Source organism: Sinocyclocheilus grahami, unplaced genomic scaffold (assembly GCF_001515645.1).
Source record: "Sinocyclocheilus grahami isolate Dianchi unplaced genomic scaffold, SAMN03320097.WGS_v1.1 scaffold199.1, whole genome shotgun sequence".
NCBI lineage: Eukaryota > Metazoa > Chordata > Actinopteri > Cypriniformes > Cyprinidae > Sinocyclocheilus > Sinocyclocheilus grahami.
The window spans coordinates 1165734-1177503 of NW_015505378.1; the positions used below are offsets into that span (position 1 = coordinate 1165734).

At 33.3% G+C, this 11770-nt stretch overlaps 1 protein-coding gene across 1 annotated transcript in view; it reads right to left on the reverse strand.

The window, feature by feature from the left end:
• Positions 1-11770, reverse strand: part of LOC107595246 (laminin subunit beta-1-like) — a 43628-nt gene that overhangs the window by 27352 nt on the left and 4506 nt on the right. Inside the window, exons 4-9 of the mRNA XM_016285597.1 lie at positions 7989-8062; positions 6670-6858; positions 6518-6581; positions 5516-5718; positions 3361-3481; positions 591-779 (exon numbers count right to left, since the gene is read on the reverse strand). Coding sequence (XP_016141083.1) covers positions 591-779; positions 3361-3481; positions 5516-5718; positions 6518-6581; positions 6670-6858; positions 7989-8062 — 840 coding nt within the window. The remainder of the gene's footprint in view (positions 1-590; positions 780-3360; positions 3482-5515; positions 5719-6517; positions 6582-6669; positions 6859-7988; positions 8063-11770) is intronic.

Consider the following 11770-nt stretch of genomic DNA (forward strand, 5'->3'; position numbering starts at 1 on the left):
TTTCTGTCCCCCTCTCTGTATATATATATATATATATATATATATATATATATATATATATATATATATATATGGTTTATAAATATATTTATAAGAGCTACAACAATGTTACAAAACATGTTTGCATGGTTAAAAAAAGTAATATATATATATATATATATATATAGTTTAATTAATTTTTGTTTAAAATGTATTAATTAATACTAATTTATACAACATGAAATGCTAAAAATGCATATAGAAATGCACATTAATCAAATTAATACATGTTATAAAGGCATTTTTATTATTACTCCATGTTAATTGTTGGATTACTATTAATGAATTGTATTGTATTGTAAGCTGTTATCAAAGTTTGATGTTCACAGGCCGCATTTCTGCTTTGTCGGTGCCTCACACCGTGGTAACTGACTACTTCAAAGCCCAGGTGTTTCTGCTCCCAAATCTGCACGAGCACAGATGAACAAAGCAACAGCTGAACCAGACTCACGTCACAAACTAGACCAGACAGGTAGAGAAGCAGCGGTCATCTGAAGGGGGGAAAAAGCTCAGAGGAAATGACAGGAGAGGAAATGAGAGGGGACACGTACGTTCGCAGATGCTGGGGTTGCGGATGTCTTTCTCTGGATGTTGGTAGAAGAACGGCTTGCACTGTTCACACTTGTGACCCATGGTGTTGTGCTTGCAGTCGTTGCACACACCACCGCTCACGTTACCCGACGCCTTATACACGGCCATGTCGAAATGACAGGAATCAGAGTGATGATTGCAGTTACACTCTGTGAAACAACCAAAGAAATGTTATCTAGGAAATCTACAACAAAGAATTATGACAAAGTTGTTTAAAATCTATAACGCTGTAACAACTGTACAACAAAAAAATTATGAGAAAGTTGTTTAAAAACTATAACGCAGTAACAACTGTACAACAAAGAATTATGTTGTACAACAAATAATGATGTTTAAAAACTATAACGCAGTAACAATTGTACAACAAATAATGATGTTTAAAAAACTATAACGCAGTAACAATTACACAACAAATAATGATGTTTAAAAACTATAACGCAGTAACAATTACACAACAAAGAATTACGATGTTTAAAAACTATAACGCAGTAACAATTGTTCAACAAATAATGATGTTAAAAAACTATAACGCAGTAACAATTACACAACAGAGAACTACGACGTTTAAAAACGATAACGCAGGAGCAATTACACAACAAATAATGACGTTTAAAAACTATAACACAGTAACAATTACACAACAAAGAACTACGACGTTTAAAAACGATAACGCAGTAACAATTACACAACAAATAATGACGTTTAAAAAGTATAAAGCAGTAACAATTACACAACAAAGAACGACGACGTTTAAAAACTATAACGCAGCAACAATTACACAACAAATAATGACGTTTAAAAACTATAACGCAGTAACAATTACACAACAAAGAACTATGACGTTTAAAAACGATAATGCAGTAACAATTACACAACAAAGAACTACGACGTTTAAAAACGATAACGCAGTAACAATTACACAACAAAGAACGATGATGTTTAAAAACTATAACGCAGTAACAATTACACAACAAAGAACTACGATGTTTAAAAACGATAACGCAGTAACAGTTACACAACAAAGAACGATAATGTTTAAAAACTATAACGCAGTAACAATTACACAACAAAGAACGATGATGTTTAAAAACTATAACGCAGTAACAATTACACAACAAATAATGATGTTAAAAAAAACTATAACGCAGTAACAATTACACAACAAAGAACTACGACGTTTAAAAATTATAACGCAGTAACAATTACACAACAAAGAACTACAACGTTTAAAAACGATAACGCAGTAAAAATTACACAACAAAGAACTACAACGTTTAAAAACGATAAAGTAGTAACAATTACACAACAAAGAACGACGACGTTTAAAAACTATAACGCAGTAACAATTACACAACAAATAATGACGTTTAAAATCTATAACGCAGTAACAATTACACAACAAAGAACTACGACGTTTAAAAACTATAACGCAGTAATAAATACACAACAAATAATGACGTTTAAAACTATAATGCAGTAATAATTACACTACAAAGAACTACGACGTTTAAAAACTATAGCGCAGTAACAATTACACAACAAATAATGATGTTTAAAAACTATAACGCAGTAACAATTGTACAACAAAGAATTACAACGTTTAAAAACTATAATGCAGTAACAATTGCATAGTAATTATTGTACAACAAATAATTAAGAAGATTAAAAACTGTAACACAGTAACAACTGTATGACAAAGAGTGTCAAAATCTGTTCAAAAACTATGATGCAGTAATATCTGTATGGCAAAGAATTACAAATTTGAAAACTATAACACAGAAACAATTGTACAAAGAACTACAACGTTATTTAAAAACTATAATGCAGTAATAACTGTACAACAAAGAATTTTTGACTATGTTGTTTTAAAGCATTACAACAGTTACAAAACATGTTTGTGCTGTTACAGAAAGTTTAATGTATCGGTAACACTTTATTTTAAGGTGTCCTTGTTACACGTTACATGTAATTACTATTATAATAACAATTAATTATGCATAATTACATGCAAGTAACCCTAATACTAACCATCTAGTAAGTACATGTAGTTAATTAATATTACTAAGTACTTAAATGTATAATTACACTGGAACAAGGACACCTTAAAATAAAGTGTAACCAATGTATCTGAGTTATTAATGTACCAAAGTTAAAATATCGATGTCAAAACTACCTTAGAAACTATAGTGCAGTAACAATTGTACTACAAAAAGAACATCAAAACATTGTTTAGAAACTCTCATGCAATAACACTGATACAATAATATGATACTAATGTTTAAAAACTATAAAGCAGCGACAAAATTACAAAAAGAAACTTGTAACACCTGATTTGCAAGGTAAATCTTTTTAAAATATACTGGTTTCATATGGTTTTAAAAAAAACGTTAAATACAATTTTAAGAAAATTTAAATTTAATGACTAAAAAAAGTCATGTGGTGCAACCATCAAGTAAAAAGTAATAGTGGATTTTCATTACATTTTGAAAATACATAAAAAGCTTTTAAATATATTTTGTAAGTTTTTTTTCTTACAAATAAATTTTCTTTTTTACTCAAATAACTTTTTTCCTTACAAATAAATTAAGATTAATTCATAAATATCACTACATTTTGGGAGTGTACAACATGACATTTTATAACCTAAACTAACCTTGTCATAAAAAAGTTATTTTTAAATGAATTAATAGTTTTCATTGACCCATAATTTAACTTTGTAGAGCATCATACTTTTACAGGCGTTGGTGTTGCGTCCCTCGGCGGGCCTCCAGGGCAGGTCATGGTAAAAGTCCTGACAGCGCTCACAGTTTAGACCCATGGTGTTATGATTACACATACAATGGCCATGGACCTACGGCAAAACAGACATAATGATAACCAAGAACAAAACATGCAAAATAATTGTAATCAAATTGATACTATATGTGAATCAGGATATTTAAAGGCACCACAAATTATAAACAGAAGTCCTCAAAATGAATTTGAGCTAATTTCCTACTCAGACTCTAGAAGGTTTTGTTAAGTTTATTCATACAACAAAAACAGCTGCTCAGAACGGTTTACAAATCCAGCCATAAACCAGATGACAACAGGAAATGTTTATACTGGAGGCATCTGGTCTACATTAAACTCCAGTCCAGCCACAGACACAGATCTAGATGCAGTCTATATTTGAGCTAGGGGTGGGCGATATGGTAAAAATATCAAATCACGACTTTTCTTCAGGAAAATCGTGATTCATGATTCTTTGTCATGTTGGTTTTACTATTTTGCAAGTTTACAGTGGTACAGCCAAATTAATTTCCCTATTTTAAAAACAAAGGTATCAAAATATAAAATAAAAAGAATGGCAGATATGTAGGCCAAAGTGGGAGAAGATAAAAAATCTTTGTCATTATTTTATCTTTGTTATTACAAATTACAAATACACATAATGTACAAATATCTAATATACAGACATGCATACGTTTTTCTCTCAACTGTTTACTTTGATTTTAGCCATAACCAACTGTGTTTATATGTAAACCTTTTTACATATTTATTTATTTATTTGCATATAGGTTTTGACAGTATTGGCGCAATCAGACGCAAAAGATAATTTAGTCCAGTAATCAGGCGCTGTTTGACAGGCTTTTTCTGAGAAAAAGCATGTGTCAGAATAGCGCGCAAATGAAATGTTTAACCAGCAAGGCTTTAAAGCACATGCAAATAATGTACTTTTGTGACGTGCAGTGTCCCGTGAGTGTAACTCTACTGCTGAGTTAACATTTGATGTAAATGTATGTTGCGTTACAGTATATTGAGACGGAGGCGCCAGAACTGCAACTGATAGAACATGTGCTGTAGCCCAATACTGCGATATTTCTTCAAAAGCAGAACGTGGATACATTTTAATCGTCCACAATCAAAAATCCTCAAAAATCGTGATATGCACACCCCTACTGTGAGCTTTCACAGAACTGCTCTGTGCCTGGAGATGATCTAAAGTCACTTCAGTGCGTTTGAATGAAATTCTTGCACATAAAAATGTTGTGAGATTGAGATCTGGGTGTAATATCTGTTCATTACTTTTGTAAGAGCTGCAACAGACTGAGACGCATCTCACAGCAGACAGACTGTAAACAGAGGAGACGGCAGACTAAACAGGGACCTCGGTGTATTTCCTCTATGGCTCTAAAAATTACTGATATAAAACTGCAGAAAAACATACTACAACTTCATACATAAATGAAACAAAACCAAAAAAGGTTTGTAAACAAGAGACTCCGCATGCATTTTCCCTGCCACATGATTATTTGGACTGTAAACTATTCAATAATGAAACCACAAGGCGGTCTGCATACTTTCATACTAATGTGAAACAGATCCAAACTGAATTAGCAGCAGACTGTGATAGTACTTCAAACGATTTCTTCCCTTGACAAATGTATGTGTGAGATGTTTTCTTCAAAGCAGAGGTTTAAAAAGCCACAAAAAGGTCTGCTGCCTTTAAACGTGGCATAAATCAAAAACCACTTTGTATTAAAATTGCTTTATTTATCTACAATTCACTCTGGTAAAATACTGCATTAAATTGTCATAATTTCATCTCATATGTGATTGCTAAGTCAGTTTGTGGTGATTGGAGGGAAACATTTTGGAGAAAGTGTATAAAGTGTTTAATGGAGCTTGGAGTAATACACTGAAAATAGTCATATAAACAGTTAGTAAAATTAGAATATAACAATAAATAATATAATTGTGCAAAAAAATTAAAAATATAACAATGTAAAAATAATAAAATATAAACATAAAATAATAAAAAAGTTAAAAAAAATTATACAAATAAAATTATTAATAACTTAAATTACAATAGCACATGGCTTTTGCATGGCATAAAACTCACCATGCCATCCACGACCTCTCCAGCTCCATCGATGGGGGCGCATTCAGATGCATGACCATAGCAAAAACAGTTTCCTCTGACCACTATGTCATAGACTGAGTAGTAGTACTTCTCCTTGATCTCTATACGTGAGTCCAGAAGATTGTCCCCAAGAGTGTGCAGCTTAGTGAACTTCACCCTCAGATTAGTGATCTTTAACATGTCTATAAATTATAGGAAGCCAGAAGTTAGCAATACAGCAATTTGGTTGGACTATTAGGCCACTTAGTTCACATTTGTAGTTCGGTTCTATTGGTTCGTTTGGTCCGGACCAAAAAAGAAATACGATACATTTGCTCCTGGTCCGCTAAGCGTTCACACAGCGAACCGAAAGATGCCGAACCTAGAGGCATAGTGATATGTTCATAACCTGATTGGTCGGGTTGAATGGCGTATATTTTGCGCCGGAACTCACTGAAAACCCCAAACAAAAGCTGTGTTTGACTTAAAGCAGCACTGCACAGTCCAAACTGTATGACATCAAAGTTTCCATTCTCCGATCGGACACATCTAGTTGAACACACCTAATGCCATCTGCTGGACTAAGTCTGTTAATTGCTGCATGTACTTATGATTTTATTTTCACCACCTGCGAACTCACGAAGAGCTCATAAAAGGCACTTTACCTCCTCGTTGCTCCACGTTTGCCCTCTGTTCATTTTGTTTTGGATACGCCTCTCATTCCGCGTCGTCAAATCATGTCGCATAGCATCGCATCTTGTCATTACTTCCTGTTTTTGGTCCGTGTTGTGTTCATATTTAATTCGAACCGCACCAGAGTTCGTTTGAAAGTGGACCGAGACCGCTAAAAAGATGGGTTCGGATGGCAGCGTTCACACTTAAACGAACCGCATTAACAGAGCAATCGCACCAGAGTTCATTTAATCGAACCAAACATGACAAGTGTGAACACACCCTTAATGACAAGTATGTATGTCAAAATGTTTTCGTTTGTGTCCTTACTTTGGATTCTGGAGCTGTAAGGATCATCAATCCTGAAGGCTGGATCCAAAACCCTAAAGATGATCTTCAAAACCAAAAGCAACAAGAGTCAATGGAAAGTCCAGTATTTAAGCAAGCATTCACCAGAAGTGCGGTGCATTTCCAAAGCTCACCTCACCCTCTGTTGAGGGTTCAATGTCGGAGTAGCGAGAATCGCAGATAACATCATCCACTTTGGTTATGGGTCCTTGAGAGACGATGGGGAAGGAGGCCTCACAGTCATAGGCGAAGTAACGATACACTTGCCAAGTCTTCCCGAAGTCTGCAGAACGTTCGATCACCATGGCAGCAGGTCTGAACGTCTAGATAGGGAGCATAAGAGCACACTGTCAATTTGGGATCGATACTTCCAATATGGATATTCCAATATTACATAATATCTATACTTGTTTTTGGTTTCACTTTATTTTAAGGTGACATTACAGTGTAATTACACAAATAGGTACTCAGTAATAATAATTAACTACATGTATGTACTATAGAGTTAAGGTTAGGGTTAGCTGCTTGAAATTATGCCATGTTATTACTAAAGTAATTGCATGTAATATATGTAACTACGCTACCTTAATATGAATGAATGAATCTTTTTTTACTATCAAAAACACTATTTTGTGTAATTAAAAATAAAACACTAAAAAGTAAAATAAATCTATTTAAATGCTGCAAGTGAATTTAGGCATCTCAACATTATAATTTAGTGTAAAAGCTGATATTTATTTTGAAATTTGCTTACAATTTCTTATGCAGAAAAACATACCGACTGATATGGTAGCATTACATTCTGTGTTTGTTTAGTGTAAAAGTTACTGTTTTTGTTAATATTGTGATTTTTTTTTTACATTTTACATTTTACACTAATTTTAGTTAAAGTTTTAGTAATTTTATTGTGTGTTATTGAAATTGTTATAATTTTTTTATGTCTGTATAGTTTCCATTAATTTTATTTATTAGTTTTAGTTTTTTAATTAGAGAGTTTACTACTTAATACTAATTACTACTTCAATTTAAACCAAATGAAAATGCGAAATGATGCCTTGGCAACTAGCTGAATTAAAATAATTATATGTTGTTGTTTTTTTACATTTCATTTGATTAAAGTTAACATTCATTCAGTTCAAGTTCAACTAACAAAATATTTTTATAGTCTTTATTTTATTAATAGTGTTTAGCCCTGATGTCGTTACTAGTTTCATGACATCACAATTTGTAATCTTCAGCTGAAGCATTCCAGTCGCATTCCAGTCGGCTACACAGCTGGGTTTATCCCAGACCTCCCACAGCTCCCACACACTGAGCAACACTTCCCCTCCTGCCAGCAAAATCCACATCAACCCCCCTTCCCTTCCCACATTCTCTCCTAACGACCGCAAATCGTGGCGACACCTTCCCCCCAAAACACACTTCACCAGTTGACTGTCCCCTCAGCACTTACTCTAAAGGTCATGATGAGGTGGGTGAAGTGGAACTCTGCCTCAAGGTTCAACTGGATTGTGACGTTCTCCAGGCCTGAGAGAGAGAAAAAGACATTAGCCAAGACAAAGAGCTGTATTTCTCCACATTTATTAATGCAATTCCATTTGTTAACTGCCAAACTGTTCTTCACTCTGTTCCTTAGGTTCTTTATTGGCATTTGTGATTTCATGAATAACCTTTAACATCAATGGAACCTTCCCATTCCACTAAAGGTTCTTTATAGTAGAAAACGCTTCTTTAGATTTTTTTTTAAATGTTCTTCACACACAAAAAAATTCTTCTCTTTTAAGAATTGTTCACAGAAAAGTTCTTTGGGAAACCAAAAATCTTCTTCTATGACCCCGTTTTGGAATCTTTATATGGTCTTTAAAGCCTTTAATATAATGACTTATTATACAAGCTTAAAACTGGACCCTATTCACTTTCATTCATTGGTATAAGTACAAGAAAATATATATGTTTAAATATATTATTTTGTTTTACATATGGGAATGACATGAAGGTGGTGATAATAATGACAATTCTCATTTTTTAAAGGATTTTTTTTTTCTATTTCTCTATCATTATTTGTCATTGACCCTGTCTTGAATATATGTTAGTGTATTAATTATTATTCTCAAAAACTGTTTCACTAAATATAAGTTTTAAGCAAATCCTTTGAAGTCTCTAAATGAAGTGAAAGTCTCTATTTGTTCTCTATTGCTGACTAGGAGAAACGACTGAGATATTAAAAATATTTTACGTATATCGTTTTTTGTTTTTAATGCTTTACCTTTACAAAGGTTTCATTTGTTAAAATTAGTTAACTGCATTAGTTACCCACACTAACAATGAAAAATACTGCTTTAGTAATGCTGTTTAGTAATCTTAGTTAATTTCAACATTTTATTAATACATTATTAAAATCAAAAGTTGCATCTGTTAACATTATTTAATGGACCACAGCTAACATTAACTAACAATGAACAGTTGTATAATTATTAACTAATTTTAACAAAGAATAATAAATACTGTAACAAATATATAACTCATTCTAGTTGCATTAACTGATGGGACGTTATTGTAAAGTGTAACTGATTTTTCTTCATTATGGTAATGAAACTGTAAAGGAAGGGTTAAGCAACATAGTTTCAGTACAAATGACAGTATTTTAACTGGAACATCTGCAGCTTGTACATTAAGAAGCAATGCACAATTGCCCTAATAGTATTGCAGACCTTTACTGCTCTTACACGAAACATCTGCTTTTTTTAGTGGGAACGTGCTTTGGGGTCCATAAACATAAAAAATAAGAATAAACAGAGTCATATCTTTAATTAAGTAGGAGGTCACCTCTGGTATTCCCAGGCTTTTGGTCCAGTTGACTGCTGTATCTCTCATGGGTAAGTACTTCTCTGTCCTCCTACTCCGTACTCTGTCCTAAACCATACATTCACAGGCTTCTCTAGGTGCATTCATGGCCCCTCGTTTCAATAACCAGTAAATCTCTGGATTTCCATTTCCTCTGTCTGTTTGTGTCATCGAGGATCATATGGCCTGTAGAACTGTACATTCTGACAGCTTTCAACAGCTGGACCTTGTCCAAGTTAACTGAAGATGTTTCGCAACTCAACCATGGCTTCATTGGTTTTAGGAAAATGGGAATGTTCCCAAGTAAAATATGTTTGTCTTAAAATTCTTCTGAACTTACAGTATATGATAGGTTTGTGTGAGGAACAGAATGAAATTTTAGTTATTATCCACTGAAAATCTTCCCTTTTGCTGGAGCTCTCGAATCATTTGCATTTCTGCATATTAAAAAATGGCAAGGTTGTGAAACGTAACAACCAATGACATTTGTTTAAGGGTCACGCATGTTTAAAACAAAAAATAAGAGTGTCAATGATAAAGAAAAGGAAAAATCTTGAAAACTTTACCATTTTACTGAATTTCTAAATATGTCGTGTCGTAACCATAAAGTAAAAACATACTTTCCTTACAACTTAAATACATATGATTGAGTAAATTAAACACTGTCTGAGTGTCTTCATAATAATTTTTAAAGGGGTCATATGATGCGATTTCAAGTTTTCCTTTCTCTTTGGAGTGTTACAAGCTGTTCATGAATAGATAAGATTCCTAAAGTTGCGAAGACTAAAGTCTCAAACTCAAAGAGATCTCGTCCACGCCTACCTAAAACATCTCGTTAAACGCCCCCACATGTCTACATCACTGTGTGGGTAGATTTGCAAAACGCCGCCCAAATGTTCACGCAAAGAAAGAAGGCATAACTTTATTGTTGCTGCCACCAACACCCCCATGGTGTGAAGACACTGTGTGTTTTGTTGCGAAAGTGAAAAAACTTTGTTTGGTCTTCCAAAAGAGGACACGACTACAAATCAGTGGTTAAGCTGTATTTACAACACTGTTCCAGAACACTTCAACCCAAATATTCAGATGTGTGCAGCGCATTTTGTGGAGGACAAGGACTGTTTCCTGTGAGAGTAGCCTACAATGCCGGTGTCTGTTTCTATAAAGTGGGTAAAGGACAGTCTAGCACTTCTGACTCACAGTCTGTAAGTATGTTTTCATATGCAAAGGATTTGCCACTGATGATTCAAATGTGAGTTTTGAGCAGTGTAGAGTAGTGCTTTGTCGTTCCTCCGATCACAAATGCAGACATGGTTTTATGTTTACGTGGCGCGATGCAACGCAACGCGTAAAAAGACAGTATAAATCATTATAATCCGTAATTATGTCCCCACTGGATGCAACAAATGCCTCATTTATAATGGGTTTTATTGTTTTTGTTTCATTGCGCCGGGACATGCCATCACAGTATGGTAAGGGGTGTAACATTTCCGTCACATGCTTGAGTTATTCGGCCAATCACAACCCACTGGATAGCTGGCCAATCAGAGCACACCTCGCTTTTCAGACCGATGAGTTTTGTAAAAGTCGACGCGTTTCAGAAAGGCAGGGCATAGAGGAAAAACAATAGTATACAATATGTGGAAAATAATGTGTTTTTTGAACCTTAAACCACATAAACACATTTCATTACACCAAATACACCAAATAATGTTCTTTTTAGCAGCATCATATGACCCCTTTAACTAATAGATCTATTTCTACCTGATTGTTAAAAATAACTTATTGGAGTAACCTAATGTAGTCAGATTGATTCAGCCATATTAAGTAGTATTTTTGACTTTGAGATAATTTAGGTGCTACAACTTGACTGAACTTTTTTTTTTAGGTCTGCTGAATGATTAAACTGTCTTTCAGGTTGCAGAGAGATCTGCAGATATTAGTTGTGTCAAAATATATTTTTAAAATATATTTAAAAAAGTAAAAAGTTTTTTTTTTTTTTTACAATTATAATAAATTAATCATTTAGAAATGTCTTTTCAGAGTCGCACCACATGACATTTTACAACCTGAACTAACCTTGTCATAAAAAGATTAAATTATTTGATATAAGAGACGTACTGACTTCTGTTGTAGTCCTGATATTTCCTGTTTTATGTTTCTTTTGCATACTGGTTGAGTTACATGACTTTGATTTTGATAAATATGAATAAGCAGTGAAGCATGCAGTGAAGTATATTTTCTAAGGAAAATTATAAAAAATTTATTTTATTGTTTTAAATTATTTTTTAAATATATTTGTATAATTTATTATTAGATTATGAGAATAAACTTGACAAAATTATAAAAAAAAAAATTTAAATTGGTTTGAAACACCATGAGATAAATTGC